Genomic DNA, 19,461 nt, shown 5'->3' on the forward strand with positions numbered 1-19,461 from the left:
ATCATGTTGAATGCGAGAGCTTGCGACAGCACGCTACGATAACTACCAAGTTACGCTCTCAAAACAGCAGGCCGTCGACAGAACATTCATTTCCATCTCCGTATGCTCATTGTCACTTGCCATCAAGCTTATTTTACAGGACAATCATCATCATTTTGAGCTAATGCCACTCGGAGAAGCTTTGAGCTGTAGATGGCACAAGAAAGGCCGGTCTTTGTCGCCATAACAAATGGCTTTGCTGTCTTTTAAGAATGGATGGGTTCTTAAAGACGAAAAAAAATAAAAAAAATAAAAACATAGTCCAATTGATTCCCCGTGGCAAATGGAACTGCCTTACAGTACAGCGATACTTAGATATTTTTTTTCTTTTTTCTCTGAGCTACTTTTTCAAATAACTCCGATTTCCCCCAGTAAGTAAAAAATTACTTTAAAAAAATCCACGACATCAATACCTATCTCTGGCCAGAGAGAATGTGTCAACACTGTACATCGACCTGAAGAAAAATCCAAAGCAGAATTTGTATTTTTCCATAGGAAATGTCTACTGAAGGCAAATGAAGATTGTGACGTCAGAGTCCTCACTACTCAATGAGACACATACGAACGTCTGTCTCCGCTCAAGACCTCTCTGTCACACTGCCCTGGTCAAGATGGCAAAAGTCAAGTACACACCGCAGCATTCAAACGAGGTCGGTTTAGCAGCAAATGGGAGGGGGAAGTTGTTTTTTTTTTTTTTTTTTTTTTGTCTAGACAAAGTGCTTTTGCTTTCTTACATGTAATATAGAACTTACTATGCATTTATAGATATATAATATACCGTGTATATTTTCCACATTTAGAATCAATTTAAATTCATGTCTATGTACAAAAAAACGGGGAAAAAAAGTTACAACATAATGGACGGTATATAGAATCTTTACTATGCTACTAAAAGCAAAGAAAAATAGCTTTACAAAACTCTTATTTAGATTTTAAAGGAAAAAATATTCTCCCTTCTTTGATCAAAATGATATTTGAAAAACAACCTTCTCCACAAGCTTCAGCATCAAGAATAAAGTCACTTTTAAAAGGCCTTGAGCAAACTACTAACAATTCCACCTGGAAGAGATTTTTCAGAATGATCAAATTCGCAGCAGCTTGAGATTGTGGTGGCAGGGAAATCTCACAAAAACTCAAATAAGAACTTTTATTTTCCACAATGAAAGTGAAGCCTAATTTTTAGGACGACATTATTTTCCATCACAGTTAAGCACATTTTCTCTTCAGTTCTCATTGAAGTAATTCTCATTTACTCAAGTACAATTGTAAGTATACAGCACGATAACGCATCAAATTTTTATACGGTTTTGAGTTGTTTGAACTACGGTATTGAGAATTTGAACGTAAAGTGCATTTTTTGTAGGCTTCACTTTAGACGAATATAATTGATTGCTTTTTCTTCTTTTCGATATTTGGGTTAAAAATAACCTGGACTTTTTATTGTGAGATTGTTACAGCCGATGAAATATATATAAGTCATACATAAGATTGTGTTAAATACAATTTTAAACGAGGATTTTAACTGACAATCTACAATTTGCAAAGGATCATCTTATTTCCCTTAGCAAGATAAGTGCTTTCAGAAACATTTCATAGAGGAAAGAAAGGAAGGAAATATAAAGGCAATCTCTACAAAAATATACGCAATTCAATTTTTCTTTCAACAATACTCAGAGTAAGAAGACAATCGTAGAAATGTTTCATGCCGAGTAACAGCATTTCAGAAGGTGGCATCTCAATGCGTATTCAAACTCTAAACAAGACATATGCACTCTCCTCTACAACTATAGGAAGAATAGTAAACCTTTTGGTTTTGGGATAATATCTTCTATGGGCAAAATAGAAGCATCTCTTAACTTTATAGCTCGCCTTTTAAATACGCAACAAAACTTCGGAGAGGGAAACCGAATACATATGAGAACAAAAGGAACAGTACAAAATTCGACGAGGATGCAAATGAACGCTTCTTTCTGCAGAGAATTGGACCCAAGCAAATTTCACAGTTCATTAGAAATCCCTGACCCTACCATTTTTCCTACATTCAATACGGTGTCAGGTAAGCTGTGCAAAACCTTACTTAGACTGGCTAGTTGCCATTTTAAGTTGCATGTGTCTTTGGTACAAAAACAAAACAATCAAAATATAGTGTGCAAATATCATTTTTTGTTTTTGTCATATGTGAATATTTCTTATATTACGACAGCGCCCACCCCCCCATCCCCTCTTAAACGAAGTACCGAAAAAAGTACATTTGCCAGAGCCATCTTATGATACAAAGCACAGACTCTGTGGCATATATCTATATTTTCCATGTTCCTATGTACATTCAGAGTATCTTTAAAGAGCTGAAATACATCACAACCCCCCCCCCCCCCCCCCCCAATCGACTTCTTGCTTTCTGCAAAATGGTCCGTTTGCGCTCTCTATTGAGTTTTATTTTTCCTCAACTCCGCGATTACAAGGCACAATGAATCTTACTTGAATAAAGTACAAATATAAACAAAACCCAGTCTGGGATTCAGCTTTTTAAGCCTCTTTCGCTGAGAATTTGCAAAACAACATCAAAGGTGATTTGACGTGAGGGCACTTCAACCAAAGTGTAGAAAGGAAAAGATTCACCAGTGGACACTAATTAATCTGCCTATTTACAAAAAAGGATTTAACTGACCATCTTCTCAAGTCAAAGAAAGAAAATAAAACCCTCACACACTCTCTCTCTCTCTTTCCAACCTGAGACGATCGCAAATCTGTGGGGAAAGACCATTTGAGGTCCGCTTCCTCACATGCTACTCTCTTGAAACATCCCTGTTCTACATATTTACACCAAACATCAGTAACTTTGTGTTAAACATCAGAATTTGTGTTCCTTCGTGTTTGCTTTGTTGTAGTTGGTGCATCTCAATTGATCGTCGAACAATTGTTTCGAACAGGAATTCGCCTGGACACTTACGCCCTCAGTCGAGAGACTAATAAGTGTATAAAGTAGGCCTAACGAGGGTGAAATCGTACACGCCATGTTCAAAAACTCGGAAAGTCTGCATTTACACCTTTTTGACCGCTAAATCAAATGATCGAATGCCTTCGTAGTTTCTCTGCAGAGTGCGCCTCTGCTTCCCAAAACTCTCAATGGGCATTTGACAGATTTAGCTGGACGCAAGAGGAAAATGGCTACAGCAAGAACTGGTGCTCATTGTTTAGCTTTTTTCCTCTCTCTTTTTCTCATTTGTTGGAGGTATCTCGTATATTGGCTTTTAATATTTGCACCATGGCGGCCTGTTGATCGATACCAGCCACATGCACACATGATAGGAAACAGACTACTGAGTGCAAAGGTTAACTACTAGTTTCATTTCCATTGGTGTGCACGAGGTGAATATACACATACGTATGCACGGACAAGTGGGTATCGTATGCATGTATTCACTTTAAATGTGAGGATGCGTCTCCAAGTGAAATGGGCATGCAGAGTGTCGGGCCGTTACAGTGTGGGACAAGAATGGCGCGGATGGCTTCGCGTGTGCTCCGAGGTGCTGGTCGGCGTGACTACACCTTCGACGTGGGCACACGCAACCCCACCAGCCCTCCGGTGGGATCTCCTTTCCCAGTGGTCTCCAGGATCTGATTCACAAAGTCGGAAGTCTGGCCGGCCACTGGTGGCTCCACTGTATAAACAAAAGAGAAAGTAATTATACCATACAAGTAATTAGTGCTGTCAAACAATTAATCGTATCAAAGTTTGTGCTTACGTAACATATGTTTGTGTACTGTGTATATTTTTTATTAATATTATATATATATAAATTATAATTAATATATATTCTTAAATATGTACATGCATGTGTGTGTATTTATATATACATAATAAATATACACAGTACACACATATATTATGTGAACAAAACGTTTTATTATCGCGATTAATCATTTGAAAGCACTACTGTTAGAATTTCCATTAAAGTACAAAAATGTTGCCACATTGGTCATGTGTATACATTTTCAGACCAGGAGCTTAGACTAAATAGAGTAACAAAGTAGCCTGCCTTGATCTTAAAGAAACAAGAAAATTCCTTCATAAATACTGTGGCAAACCTGCATGACTTTATTCTTTTGAAGAATGGAGAAATGCTGAAGAATGTACTGGCCACTCTTTTCAATATAGTGAATTTGATTGGAGATCGGGGCTGTCATGTTCCAAAATGACAAAAAAGCACCATTGAAGCAACATCTTACTCCAAAGGCTGTTCTAAAACGCCACAAAATTTAATGGTTCTTTTTGTCGTTTATATGAAGAATGGCTGTCGGGAAATTACTTTAAAAATCACGTTTGAGTTTCTTGTGTTCTATGAAAAAGTGTTGTGGGTTTGAAAACAAAGAAAAATGTGGGAATAAATGACAGCATTTTCATTTTGGGGTGAACTAGCCCTTTAAATGACTTTGAATTCAGTTGAGGGTTACTGAATTAAATTGTCTATACAATTTTTACAATAGGACAGGCAAGATTACTGGGCTGTTTACTTTCCAGTCTTGTGGGAGAACCTTGCTGATATCATGAGCTTCCAACATGTTGAAAAAAACATTGAAAAATATTCATCTTATGTTCTTTTAAAGTTGTTTTGGTAGCTTATATAACAGTAGGATGAGGTCATGTCATGTGGTGATGTGCTGATTGTGATGTGCTAACAAAAAATGTCTTCAGAAAACAGTTTCAATACAACAGAGGTCACAGCACGGAGTGAAACAATGCAAAGGCTCTTAAAATTCTTGAAGGAACAAGGATAGCAGCTGCAAGATTCAGCTTGATCATGCTCGTAAAGCAAGTCGATTTCTTGCAACTCAGGTTGTTGTTAGTAGTGTGTTTGAGGAGAAACTTGCTTGTAGAAGATCACACATAATTTGCATCTGCAATGTTAATTCTAGAAGCACTTTTACAAGTGTTAATAATAATGCAATGTAGAACATTTTCTTACCTAGGGTATCCTCAATGAGTTTATCCAGCTTCTCTGTCATGCTTGTTCCTTTGTCATGCGAGATATCCTGAACTCTGCTGACTATCTCTTCTTTGATTGCATTGATCACAAACAGCAAACGATCTGAAAAAGAAGATATTCATATCTTTGTCTCATTCTTGGCATATTTGGCAAGTTTGCTCTGTTATGCACAAAAACTTAACTGATTTAAAAACTAGTCTTTCAAAAGGAAGCAAAGTGGTTACACTCAATCTGGTCAAGACAGAGACATTCTACAATACACAATCACTTCCTTCAAAAATTTATTTCCATGTCTAAACAATGTACCATATTCAGTTCCAAGGCCCCATAACTTGACTTTGTTGGCTTCATACTGAGCTTTCTTTTTCAGCCTGCAAGCCCTAAGGAAGAAAAAACACACAAAGAAGAATCAAGAAGAGCATTTTGCTAAAAAGTCATTTGGTGTGCTGTACACAATGTAGTTTAACTACTCTATAATCTATAACGGTACTACTATATAGGATTTTAGGTTTAAGAGATAATGTTGGGATGTGAGCTTTAAGAAATCAAAGCAGTAGCAGTTCAAGTAATAAGCAATATGGCTTTACCTGGACGCAAGCTTGTTCTTCTCCTTTCGAGACCGAGGCCGAGCGGTTAAGGGTAACTCACTGACCGGCGTCAGGTCACTAATGACTTTATTGAGTTTCCGGAGTTCATTGCCAATCTGAAGTAGCTTTCGAGGGTTTGGAGTAAGATCTTCCACATCCGTCCGCCGTGACTTCTTCAGTGTGTATTTTCCTAAACAAGTCAGACAAACATTACGTTAAATGTTTCAGGCTTAAATTAAGACTTTAAAAGATCTTTATTAAAACAGCTAGTAAAAGCTACTTCTGTCCATATGAATTTTCTACATTTCATAAAAGCGTTAAATACTGTGATCTGCTGTAATTATAACATAAGCTGAACAGTCCCTTCTTTGTGCATAGATTTTATATATAATGGACAGTGAATGTCTCACCATGGTGCAGGCCATTCTTTTGGTACATGTTGCTGGGAAGTGTGTCTCTGTCCCATTCGGAGGGTTTCAGCATGCGCTCCTGTTTGGATGGGATGAGCTGCTCGCTATACTCCCAAAAGTATCGACGCTTTCCCCTCTTCCTAGAAATTCCAGCCGTCAGGCCTTTGACATCATCAACCATATCAGTGTCACATCCTGTTTAAAAGATATTAATGAGGAGAAGAAGGAAAGAACAATGATCTTTCCCTATCTTGCATTTACAGAATCGCTAAACCATTATAAACTCGAAAATGCACAATCATAATTCTCAACTCAGCCATAACATGTCACAAGGGCTCGTTCAACACAGTCATAGTTTAAAATCAGGGCAGTTTTCACTAGGGATGCACACAATACTAAATACGAGCCCTGATACTTCTGTTTTGGTATTGCTGTCATGTATACCAGTATTTCAGTAATGCTATCATTTTCAAGTCCAGTGAGACTGATGAAAATTTAAGCTGACTAGCTAACCAGCCAGTGAGTGGCATTTCCAATTCTTGTTTTTGACCGGTGGAAATTTGGGTCTCTTCAGTTTCCAACAGCATGGGTGGAGGACGAAACACTTAGAGTTTGTCACAAATTATCATACTTCAAATATCCCTATCTAAATGTTTTCTGTCATCTTAGTGGGCGTCACTAAGTCTGCACTACTTGGCAAATCCAAACCTTATAATCATATGCACTGGACAAAAGTGTTTTACAAAAGTAAAGTATGCACATTGCAATTTAAAAGAAATAAATAAAAAATTGCAAGTTTACTTCGCTATCTAAATAGCGGCATTCCACAGACATCAAATATTGTAAATGGAAACTCAAACATGCTTGTATGATGCACGAGAACCAATGAGACTTTTCTCTTGAACATCAAGCAAGTACAGTTAAAATTCTGATTACCATATTTAATGTTCTCTATGTACGTGGGTTGATCAGGGTTTACAATATGTGAATAAATGCCTAAACTAAATCTGTTCATCTTATAAAGCAGTCTTTTCAAAAGATTTGGAACCACGCATCTTAAAAAGATCTGAATGAAACACAGGAATTAAAGTCTTAAGGTTTTGGAACAACATGAATTTTAATTTCTGGATGAACTATCTCTTGAAAAAAGGGAAGAATGCAGGTAACCAAACACTTCCTGGTCCCCATTGTCTAAAATGTCTAAAATGATTAGCTCCAAAATGCTCCAAAAATAAATTCAATCACTTTAAGAACCTATACATGCATTTGGTTTTGGGTGGCATCAAAATATCTGATTGTAATTTGTCATTTTTATGTATAACAAACTATTGGATAAGATCATGTGTTACTTTCACTTCCCCTTGGCTATCTGCTCACAACCTTACAATGCACTTTCCAAGTAGCTAAGTCCTAAAATGAACTGGATTTCCCAATGCTACTCGAGAGCAATGACATTCTAGGAGAATTAACTCTATATATTCTCTCTTCCTGCTCACTCAGTTGTAGGGATATTTATGCTACGGTTCACTCACTTGGTGGCATTGAATTTTGTACCTCCAAAGGTCTGAATATAGAGCACAGCATGTATTGATATAAGTATCATTATCAATGCATCCCTAGTTTTTATGCATTTAGCTACAACAGCATCAACAAAAACATGTAATTTCGCACCTGGCTCTGAGAATGCATCACTAACGTAGTCGTCTTTGTCTCCCTCATAGTCCTCATCATCCTCCTCCTCCTCCTCCTCCTCCTCTTCCTCTTCCTCTTCATTCTCTGAGAGCTCATGTTCACTGCCAAACCCTTCATCATGTTCTTCATCGTCTAGATCCAATCCCTCTGCCTCCTCCTCTTCTTCTTCCTCTTCTTCGCCTTCTTCCTCCTCTTCTTCCATTTCAGCAGTCGCTTTCCCTGCCAGCCTGGCCCTGGTTAAGAATAAGGAGTAGTTGTGCTCTTCCTCCTTCTTTTTGTCAGCGGCAGACGCGTCGGATCCAAGGGCACTCACGGTGAGCAAGGTTTCACTGCCGGCAGCTGCTTGGAAGTTGAGTTTGTGTGGCACCGTCCTCAGGGTCCCTATTTCTGGACCAGGACAAGTTGGTACCTCTCGTTTAGGAGTCTCCAGTCTCTTTTCGCAGCTAATGGAGGATGCCGTGTGAGCAGCGACGATGACTGGGTCCTCGCTGACCTGCGAAGCTGACGACTCGTGCTCCTGGATAAGAAGAGAGGCAGAAACACTAATCTGGGTGGAGCTCTCTAGTATAGGCTTTCTTGGAACGCTGATGCGCACCTTGGCTTTGCGAACGTAATCCATGTTGTCCAGAAGTGCAGGTGAGGCTTTGCTAGGGCCCTGAAGCTGGGCCTTGGCCATTGCGTCAGTGCTGGAGGCAACAGGCCAGGTAGCTTTCTGGGATCCCTCTGGGAAGTCCGGCAGAGGGTTGCGACTCGATGAGGCGCTGGTTGCAGAGCTGCTGAGTTTGTTGGTCTTCTTGGCCACGGTGGGAGGTGGAAACAAAAGCTGCTTTTGACCCACCAGCAAGTCCGGATGGTAAAGAGTGTCACAAACTGGCTGGGAGTCCTCACTGTTGAGTTGGGCCAGGGTGGGTGTCCGACCTATCACCTCCTCGTCCTGGTAAGGGCTGGAAAAGTCATCAAGGCCCAAGAAATCAACTTCCTTGGTGCCCCAGATATCACAACTGGTGAGGCGAGTGTATTTAGTCAAGTCCTCCCAGTACGTGTCCCACTGCTCAAAGTTTGAGCTGTAAGCAGGGTCATTGTCTCCCAGCTCAGGTAGATGATCCATGCTGTCCAAGTCTTTGCAGTCTCCGACTGTGAAAATATCTCCTCTAGGGCTCTGGCGACAAGTCATGTCCCGATCCTGCAAACATTCAAAAATGTAACTCAACTTTGTACCCGTTGACATTAACATAACCCTGCGTAATCTTGTTCCATCTTTTACACTGTCTAGACGTTACCTTGAGTTTGTAATTAATTCTGGGTTGTCAGGTTTCAAGATTTCACATTAGTCTTTTGTAAGCCCTGTGTTAACATTCTTATTTGCATATTTACGAGGTTAGTAACTTTTATTGGACAAGTACAGCATGCAGCCTGGTTTAATGACTGCTTGTCCATTTCTGGAAATGTTGCCACAATGACTTCCGGCTATCTTCTGAAACACCACGCAAAAATAATACTGTCAGTTTGTCACTTTATATATGACACAATATGCAATCATTGAATTAAATGTAATAAAATGCTCAGAGTTTGGGGCCCACTATAGGGGGCCTCAGCAAACGTCCAAGTGGCCCCAAGATGACTTGTGTGATCTCTAGCCCTGGAAAAGTCATGCAAATTAATAACAATTTAAAAAACCATGGGCACTGAATATACATTTTTCTAGTTATGATCAGCTCTAAAATATGTTATCAGGCAGAAATTGTGTATAATTTACATGATTAATTCATGGCCACAAAGGAACAAATTAGTAGAACAGATCTTGTTTTTCCATGTGCATAGGTTCTGTAGTGTGAAAAGCCTCTAGGTATGAATAAAACCTGAAAGAGTAATACTGTGTGTATGAACTCACCAGTTCATACATGAAATCTGGGTCAGAACTGTTAGCCAACATGTCTGTGCTGGTCAGTGCCTGGTCAGTAAAAGAGCAGTTTTGAAAGGCATCCCCAAAGGGAGTATCCATTCCGCTAATGCTGGGCTGTAAGATGAAAGCAAGAGAAGCATCCCATGACACCTATTTCAAACTACCTCAACGGGCACCTAAATATGAAAGACAGGGCCCATACCTGAGGCATTGCAGAGCACAGATCTTCAGTTCCTTGATGGAAACATTTCTGCCATCTACCCTGTCTCAGTCGCCTTATCTTTTCGTCAATCTCTGGAGGAAATTTGATTTTAAGCATAAAAAAAAAAGGAGAGTTCTTGTTTTCAATATGGAGGCTTTAGCAGCACATTTAAGTGTGGCTGAGTTGTCCTCCTCACTTGACTGTTGTCTGCGGAAAGAAAACAGAACAGGAGAGCAGTTAGCTAACACAAACGTTACAATAACACACTATCTGCACAAACATCGGTGCACAAAACAGGACACTCGGCCTGCGCAGTCTGGTAAAGCAAGTCTATAAACAAAATGTCACTTACAAGCTGTGAACTGGCACAGACTATGAAACACGGAGGAAACAGCTGTCAAAAACAAGTGTGTGCTGACATTAGAACAGCCACAGACAGGTTCGTCTCATTGACATCAATGCTTTTTTGCATCTGCAAACATCCGCAGAAAGACTGGGGTTTTCCTAAAACGGTTCAGCTATGGTCGAAAAAGTTAGGGAGGTTGCATGAGATCCATGGAGGAGCAGAAGGGAGCCTTAAATCATGTCAGATTGTTGGGCGGCAATAGTGCAAGAGCATCGAACACTAGAGCTATTTTTAAAATAAAACCCTTTCCCCTCGACAGACAGACAGCCATAGGCGGCGAGACCCAAAATGCTGGACACTCTTTGCATAACAAATCAACAGAAATACGTCGGAGCATGTGAGGCTTGTGCTGGCCAGCTTCAGCGCTGAGCAAAACAATCCTGTCTCTCTTGTGCTTGATGACATCATTTCCTCCTGGTGCACCGAGCGAGTCAAATAAGCGTCTTATCACCCTTTGGCTTTGTGCACGGCAGGGTTTGCATACAGCCCACAGAACCAGAGTGAGAAAAAAAACACACTGAAAAACATTTCCCTTCAGCACTCCACTATTCTACTGCTTACTCACCGATAGGCTACAAAAAAGATCTCGATTTTTAAACTCTGCAAAGAAAATGTGAGTGGTGCAAAACTTTGACTGGTTGTTAGGGCGTTCTGGTTGGGTTTCAGCACATTGCTAAGAGGTATCTAGGTTGTTCTGGGTGGTTTCTAAGGAGTTGCTAGGGTAGTTACTTACTGGCCAAGCCTCTTCAACAAGCCACACAATTTGAAGTATAATTATTTTCGCTAACCCAAAAGAAGAGTTATACAATTAAAGCAATGTACAGCGACAAAGTGACCTGTAGTCATTAATTTTCAATGAGAGCTCCCAGTTTCCGACAACATGAGCGACATTAACCACTGACAACAGGATGTGGGAGTTTAACTTTTAAATTTAACTTCATGCAAATGAACACTACTCCATTTGGTACTATTTGTTCCAAGAGTCAAAGTCAGCAGAGCTCATGGGCTGACATCTCCTGCGAGATACCGAGAGTTTGATTCAAGCATTCATAACTCTTGTTCATATGAGATTACACACCGCATAATGCAAATTGAGCAAAAAGAAAACAGTCCTTGCATCTGAAAATACGTAGTTTCCAAATATAAACAGTATGTGAATTAATTAGTACGCCCAGATTCATATGGTGCGTTCAATTCATGTAAAAAAGATTGTATTTATGAGCTGAACGCATATAAATGCCATCTCAATGTCGTAACTCCAAGTGGGAAACTTGTATTTTCACATTCATACTATTAAGAACATAGGCTACTTTTTCAATGGATATGGAGTTTTTCGCCATAAGATACCTCGTTTTATGCTAAGCTAGTAGGCAAACAGAAAGCACAAAGAACAGAAAACCTTTAGCCGTTTTATATTTAAAATACATTAATTTAAAAATTTTCCCAATCACCAATTAATACTAATCAGGCACCTAAGTGAATAGTCATAAACCCTGTCTTTACCAATGGACTATTGTGCTACAGTGAAGATGTATTTTTGTAGGTCAAACCAGAAGTTAGCATCAACCTTGCAATCGTCAAACATAAAAACCTAAACGTAGGATATAAACGAACTACACCACAGTCACATGACATTAAGCTTCCGACAACTCTTTAAGACTGTATTTAAAAAACAAACACATTCTCCCTGAAATTTGAGTTAGAATAGTAAGAGTGCCATTATAAACACAATACATCTGTAAATGTGAACAAGTAGATGAGTTTACTGTTTGACTTTTAATTTCCCAGACCTCTGTAGTCCCAAGACAATTGAAAAAAAGCTTAAACTTTTAAAAACACTGTTTTGTTTAAGCTGCAGAATAAAACAAAAATATCTTGAGTTTGTGTGAACCAGAGACCTTATTTCAGGCATTTACCCCAAAACCAATAAAAAAAAACATTGAGTTCATGACAATACAACCATAGGTGCTAAATTTCTAACTTGTTTCTGGGTTTTGGCCAACAAAAATACATCATCCCAGCAGCTCTTCATAGCTTTGGGGTGGAAGAAGGATGGGATTCTGTGGTGGGAATAGAATCTTTGGATTGGTGTATTCCAGGAACAGGAATGTAGGAACGTAAACGCAGTGAAAGGTACAGTGAACTGACAGGTTCCAGCGACAAACATGCTGTCAATGTGAACAGGACACAAGTATGAGCAATAATACTACTGATTTGCATCGAGCACTCCTACAACAACCAACATGGACATCGGTCAAAACTGGGACTGGGTTGTTAATGGACCTTATGGGGCAATTCTGTCTGGTAGAGTGATCAGACATCTGCATTTGGAAACCGAAATGAGGAAGAGGCACAGGCTCTCTGTATGAGCAATCCTGCCAAAATATATATCCACCTGTTGTGATAACTCATCTCAGCATGATCGCTATAAGGAGGGCAATGTGATGGAACGTCTACCCAGCAGACCTACATTCGCAGTACAGTATCACTGAAGAGATCAGGATTTACATGTTATTTACCAATATTCATTTTGATATGCTAGCCTACAAAGGACAAAGAGCAACACGTCTGACGACGTGAAAATATAGAAGGACAGATGGAACCAAAAGAAAGAGAAACAGAGCAGCTGATACGGATTGTCTTGTGTAGTAAACAAGCATTGTTCTCATGAATACAAGTCCCTGAGCGGCTGAAATTAAAGGTCTTTCAATAGGATCTGGGAGTAACAGACAATAGATCAGAGGAAACATGATACCGGTGCTTTTGAAATGATGGTTTTCCAATGAATACCCTTGCTGAAAAACGTCATTTCAAAATGGCAATTGATGGATTTTGAGGTTAGCCAATCGAATCCCAGTTTGATTTTGAAAAGTTTCACCTCAGTGAGGAATATCACAAAATCAAAATTTAATTAGCATTGATTTAGTTAGAAAAAAGAGAATGATTTCCATTACTGTAATACAATTATATATTGCACACTATCGTTTGGGGTCGTTAAAGGGATAGTTCACCCAAAAATGAAAATTACCCCTAATAACGGCCTTCTGAAGCAAAGCGATGCACCTTTTTGGGCTTCAAAATCAAAATCTCGACCCCTATTCACTGCCATCATAAAGCTTGGAAGAGCCAGGATATTTTTTTGGGGGGAGGTGGGGCTATTTTGGGGGCTTTTATACCTTTATTGTTGATAGGACAGTGGAAATATGACAGGAAAGCATAGGGCAGAGAGAGCGGGGAGCGGGATTGGCAAAGGGCCATGAGTTGGGAATCGAATCGGGTTGCCGGAGGCAGTTGCGCTTCATGTCGTAAAACTCTCGGATGTATTTTAAAGATTCTATGCCACAAACTTTTGAAAATCCAGCGTTTAGTTGATCCTGATAAGCATTTGTCGTCACAGTTGTAAACGTCTTTCTTCTTTCGTGAGGGGGTTTGGAGTCATGGCATCTTTGTTTCCAGATGGAACGTTAAAGAACGCTACAAGCACGTCACCTGGAAATCCTGTATAATTCAACCAATCCGACGACTAAGTGTTTCCACTTTTGTGTGCCGTATGCATCAGACGTTCAGCCAATGTTCCATGGGCATGATGTCTGAGGCTGAGACTAGCTGAGAACTAACAACTGATCTAAGCAAAGATTTGGCTGACAAGGTGAAAAGGAAGTTACTTTTATTAAAACTCCTTACACGGTCTCAGACCATATTCACTGACGGCTACTCATTAGCACTATTATGCACTTTAGTCGGTATGACACAAATCAAAGTAACATTGACCTCAGATATTATAAAACACACCTGTCAAGTAAACCATAATGGATCACATAATACATAATGGATGACATATGAGCCTGTCCATGTACTTGTAGAGTCTCTTAATTTCAAAATCAACCCTTTTGAGGGACTAATTTCACTGTGTCGTGACATACTTCCAATTTAAAATAATATGGGTCACTTGTTTCCGGTCAAGTATGTTTACAATCTGCTGCAGTCGCCTAGTTCCTGAAAAGCCAAGCACAGTGACTCATAAACATACAGTTCAAACAAAGCATAAGACACATCACTGTGGGTCAAAGAAGAGAGGTAAAGAGTTTATTACCAGTGCTCTTTGAGTGAAACAACTACAAATACAGAAACGCTCCATCTTGTGGACACCAAGCGGCAACCTGACACACTAAATCATTGTTTATAAACAAAAAAAGATCATTGCAATAAAATTCTGAAATGTTCTTGTATAATTGTTAATTTATTATAAAAAAAATTAAAAGCATTGGTTTCTAAATACCTCTTGAATTCAAGTTGGTTGGATGCTCTCAGCACCCACATTATGGTCCGCACAAATCATATTTTCCCTCACTGCAAGCGAACCTGTATTTAATGTAATCTAGTCCAATTTGTTCTTTCATTTGCCATGTTGTCATGGAAGACAAGGGCACGTCACGCAACCTGTATTTGCCTAATTTGTCTGGTTTCTACTTTCTACCAAGCAAGAGATTAATAATTTGACTTTTATTGAAAGACAAAGGGAACACTTTCTCCTCCCGTTTAAAGTTAATTTATTTTGCTTTTCTAACCAGCTGGGCACCACTGATCTAACATATTGAATAAAATATTAACAAAATCAACTTTACATTTTTACCCAAAAATGTAGTCATAAGACTTTTTTCATCTTTGGAACACAAATCTTTGAAAGCAATCTATATGAATCGATGAAATGGTTTAATTTAATCCATGATCGCTTTATATGACGAACAGGTTTCATTTCTTTTCTTCTCATATAAACATTGATCAATGCGCACATTAAACATGGTAAAACAGAACGCTGTGCATTATGTGCAAAAACCACAAAGGTTTACTCTTCTGCATCATGCACACACTTTCGAGATTATTTATTATTTATTTACTTTCATTATTAGGCCAAATCAATTTTTAGATAAATCGCATTAACTGAAAATCATAAAAGTAAAATAATATATGAAGAGTTCATTTGCAAAAACAGATAACTCCATTTTTAACAATTCTCAAAAATCATGTTTTGTCATTGTGCATTCCAATTAATTCAATTCAAGTTTATTTGTATAGCGCTTTTTATGATACAAATCGTTGCAAAGCAGCTCTACAGGAATTTAAGTTTCCACAATATATTTATATATTGCAGAACCTTAATATGTTTGACTTATGGCAAAAAATGTGGTAATTAATCTCAATCAAACTGCAGTTGTTTTTGTGACTAGGTTAAAAAATAACTTTAAAAAAAAATGCTAACTAACAAAATAAAAACATGATGACATAATAAAAAAAACATGATTTTTGAAAATTGTAAAAAACGGAGTTATCTGTTTTTGCAAATAAACGCTTCATATGTAAGTTTACCAGAAATGCAGTAGTTGTACTAAACAGAAATGTTTGAAACTACCAAAGAGGTTTTAAATGAAAGTAATCAATATTAAAAATAAAGTATATTTTATCATGACAACTATTCAGATTTTGTAAATATAAAAGTTTTGCATGTTCATACAACGAAAACTTAACTTTGCCATAGTTTTTTTGCAGTGAGCACTTACAGGCCGCCGCTTTGTTATGCACAAGCTAAAGAATCTTAAGCGTAGGCGTGCTGTGATCAAATTGGTGGCCTTTATGCTACAGCTACAAACACTAATACACAGGAAGTATGACATGAGACAGTCTACAGCTTATTACAATTCATATTTAACTTAGACTGAAGTTTAGACGTCTTATTAGCTCCAAGGTCTGTCTGCATCTTAAAAAGGACAGTCTGAGTTAATTACAAACAAGCTTGCATTTTGCAGTCCATGCCTTCAAATGCAGACTTACTCCGCAAATGTCAGAGGTCTCTGCTCACTGGGATGGCAACAGCACTCCTTACACAGAAGCAAACACCTGGCTCTCAGTCTTGCCCTCAAGGACAACTGAAGCACTTTGAAAAACAACTGAAATGGTGCACTCCTTTCTAGTATTATTTTTTTGGTTGACTAATGAACAAGCTTTGTGCATTGAATGGCTTTCTCCAAGTAAATATAACAGGTAACGGACTCAACATAGAGTTTATTGCAACACGTTATGATGTTAATATCACCTATGTTAATGTGAAAAATTGCTTTTGGTCTTCTGAGCACATGTTTCAGAAAACACACTGTGCAAATACTGCATAAAAAGTGCAATGAATGTGAAGGAATAGCCCATTTTTTGGTTTGAAATTTTCCAAACATTTCTCTGTTCTTACAAAAGAACCGTAAGAGTAAAGTAAAATATATATATTTTAAACATGTGGGGAAGTCGTGGCCTAATGGTTAGAGAGTCAGACTCGTAATCCAAAGGTTGCGGGTTCGAGTCTTGGGCAGGGATTGTAGGTGGGGGGAGTGAATGTCCAGCGCTCTCTCCACCCTCAATACCACGACTGAGGTGCCCTTGAGCAAGGCACCGAACCCCCAACTGCTCCCCGGGCGCCGCAGCATAAATGGCTACCCACTGCTCCGTGTGTGTGTGTTCACTGCTGTGTGTGTGTGCACGTTGGATGGGTTAAATGCAGAGCACGAATTCCGAGTATGGGTCACCATACTTGGCAGTATGTCACTTCACTTCATGTGGATATGTAACAGTGCCATTTAAAAATGAGAAATTAAGTTGATTTTATTTTGATCCTTTTTTTGTATATTATTTTAAATTATAAAATATTAAAGCAGTCAGTAGTAATAAAGCTTAACTATTTTTATTTATTTTAATTATTGTAATAATTACAAAACATTAACGGGTAATTATTATATTTGAATAAGTTTCTAATAAAGTTCAGAACTATTTTCATCAACTGAAAACACTAATGCTTTATCTCTAATACAGACATTATAATCTCGTGTTGTATGTAAAGATTTTTTTTTTTAATTTCTTATTTTATTTTTCAAAGCAAAAAAAAATAAAAAATTATGTAAAATTATCAAATACGTTAACTAATTTTTTTAAACTAATTTCACAATAAATCTGCTAATAAAACATAATTGCTCATTTATTCAAATTAGGATGAACCTTTACAAAAGAAACAAGCTGCATTAAATCCAGCCATAATACATGTTCATCTACTATCAGCACAGGCCTCTGAATGAAGTCCCTGTCTGTCACTCAAAATTGCTCACTTGTTTGTCTATTTATCAGGCTTCACATGCGCTTGCAATAATAAACTGCAAATATAACCTTGCAGATGTAATGCCATCTGTCCTATAGATGACCACCCCTGCAATGTTTACATGAAGACAGAATGACCTACTAATAAACAGCTCTCGTCTGCTCACATTTCTACACTTCTGAGACCTCGCCGATTAGACACATCTGCATGAAACATATAAAATGAAACGCTTATCGTACTTTGCACATTACGGCCGAGATCGTATTATATTCTGACCTAGTAACACTTCACAACACCCTGAACTCAACATGGCCCCCTTCAAAAACAAATAGCGTCAACCTAACCCGTAGCGATTCTGCGCCAACGCCCACGTAATGGCGCTTTCTGATTGGCTGCATGCAAATCCACAGCCCGCCTCCACAAGCAAACGATTGCACCTACTCGATGTCAATCAAGCACAATTACGCATAAACGCCCCGCCTCGTAGCGCTTGGTTGAGTCGACGAGCAACAAACAATATCGCAGGCCTCCCTCATGTTACGTAAACAGATGGAATGCAAAGCATTATCTCCTCATAAACTTTGTTTACACACAAACACTCGATTTTTAAGTTTTCACAACGCAGCTGGCAAATCATTTTGCGATAAAACGACTCGTTCAAACGGAAAACAAACTGCGTTTTAAAGCTTTCGAGTTTCTTTTGATGCACAACCAAAACAGTTTAAAATCATTTCGGATAGTTATCTATGTGCCAAACGCAGTCTAGATCCCGCAGAGACTCGTGTTTCCAGTTCACTTTGCATCGCGCTGATGGGGGCGTGTACCCTTACAGACTTAATGGGCTTAATTCTAGCAAGGCATCGTAAAATCATCTGTGAATACATAGAATAAAGTTTACAAATCACTGATCACCTCATATATGTATCAGATCACCTTAGTGTAACATATTTTTGATAAACAGATATACGCAACTTTCAATCAATGGTCTGAAATGTGGCTGAATGCATAAGTTCATCCAGGGATTTCATAAAACCAATGAAATCCAGCCTAATAATGAACTCTTAGAGCAGTAGTTTTCAATTCTGAGAACCTATAACGTTACTTTATAAACTTGATTTATATCATCAGCTTATTAATAAAGGGTGTGTCAACTGGAGGAGATCTCCAAAAGGTGTAATGTTCTAGAAGTTCTCGAGTAATTGAAAGCGAACAAGCAACATCTCCTGCACCAATGACTGGCCAGCTAAGCAACCACGGGAAAAAATATTGATCTGAAAGAACAAACGTGCAGCTCAAGCTGCAAAAACACACAGCATATCGCTGTATCAGCCGAGAACAGGTTAGGCTTTAATGAGGAACTAGAGCGCAGCTTTCACACTATGGCCTCCGTGTCCCTCCCCTCTGCTAGCGACACTTAGCCAGAGAGCTAACTCCAAGAGACAATGTTTTTATCATCTTTAAACAACTATCCTCACACACGTCACAGCGTTGGCATGGTCAGAAAGATGACTCACCTTTAAGCTACCCATACACTAGTACAAAAAAGGTTTTAATTCCAATTTTATCCGTCTTTCGGAAAACTTCATGTCATTTCTTCTCAATCCACGCCGTCTTCCTCTCTGGTTTGTTTTGTTTATCTTCTTCCTGACGGGTTCCTGGAAAGCGCGTGACTGCCTTGTCACGTGCTTCTCCGCTGGCCAATCAAGACGAGCGTTCGCTCTTACCCAAAACAAGCCCTGCATCCCAATGTGCATACTAACCACCCTATCTGCCCTAAATAGTATTGAAAATTACTATTTTATACTAGTTTATCACATAGAGTTTAGGATGGATGGTATGCACATTGGGACACAGGCAAGCTTGGGCTGACCTGTGTGTAAAATTTTCCTGCAATATACAATGATATTCAATTATATTATGAATGTATTGGTATTATGTTACAACATGTTGTAATTAATATAATGTCTTTCTCGTGATCTTTAAGGCTTTTTAATAAATTAGTGCTAGCTTTGTCGTGCCATTGTATGAATGTTACAAAACTGACCTTTTTGACCTGGTTATGATGGAAAAGCAGCCAGCAAGTATTCTCTTCAGGAATCTCG

The 19,461-nt window shown here is 38.6% G+C and overlaps 1 protein-coding gene across 2 annotated transcripts; it reads right to left on the reverse strand.

The window, feature by feature from the left end:
• Nucleotides 1-744: 744 nt before the first annotated feature.
• Nucleotides 745-19,000, reverse strand: LOC306862497 (CREB3 regulatory factor-like). Of its 2 annotated transcripts, XM_079405317.1 has the most exons (9): nucleotides 18,874-19,000; nucleotides 9,822-10,028; nucleotides 9,608-9,733; nucleotides 7,696-8,899; nucleotides 6,025-6,219; nucleotides 5,615-5,804; nucleotides 5,334-5,407; nucleotides 5,007-5,129; nucleotides 745-3,701 (listed from the first exon to the last, which is right to left on the reverse strand). In XM_079405317.1, exons 2-9 carry the CDS (start codon nucleotides 9,936-9,938, stop codon nucleotides 3,583-3,585), a joined length of 2,148 nt encoding a protein of 715 aa, XP_079261443.1. In that variant the 5' UTR covers nucleotides 9,939-10,028; nucleotides 18,874-19,000; the 3' UTR covers nucleotides 745-3,582. The 2 variants fall into 2 exon arrangements, with proteins under 2 accessions (XP_079261443.1, XP_079261444.1); XM_079405318.1 differs by lacking the exons at nucleotides 9,608-9,733; nucleotides 9,822-10,028 and having other exon boundaries at nucleotides 18,874-18,969.
• Between the last annotated feature and the right edge of the window lie 461 nt (nucleotides 19,001-19,461).

The sequence above is a fragment of the Barbus barbus genome (assembly GCF_936440315.1).
Source record: "Barbus barbus genome assembly, chromosome: 43".
NCBI lineage: Eukaryota > Metazoa > Chordata > Actinopteri > Cypriniformes > Cyprinidae > Barbus > Barbus barbus.

Bases quoted from the DNA above. Each gene is read 5' to 3' on its own strand.
- LOC306862497 (XM_079405317.1), bottom strand. From the start codon at position 9,938: ATGCTTAAAATCAAATTTCCTCCAGAGATTGACGAAAAGATAAGGCGA. The intron at 5,805-6,024 runs GTGAGACATTCA...TGACTTGTTTAG, and splicing joins AAAGAATGGCCTGCACCATG to GAAAATACACACTGAAGAAG. The intron at 5,130-5,333 runs GTACATTGTTTA...CTTCTTTTTCAG, and splicing joins GGGCCTTGGAACTGAATATG to ATCGTTTGCTGTTTGTGATC.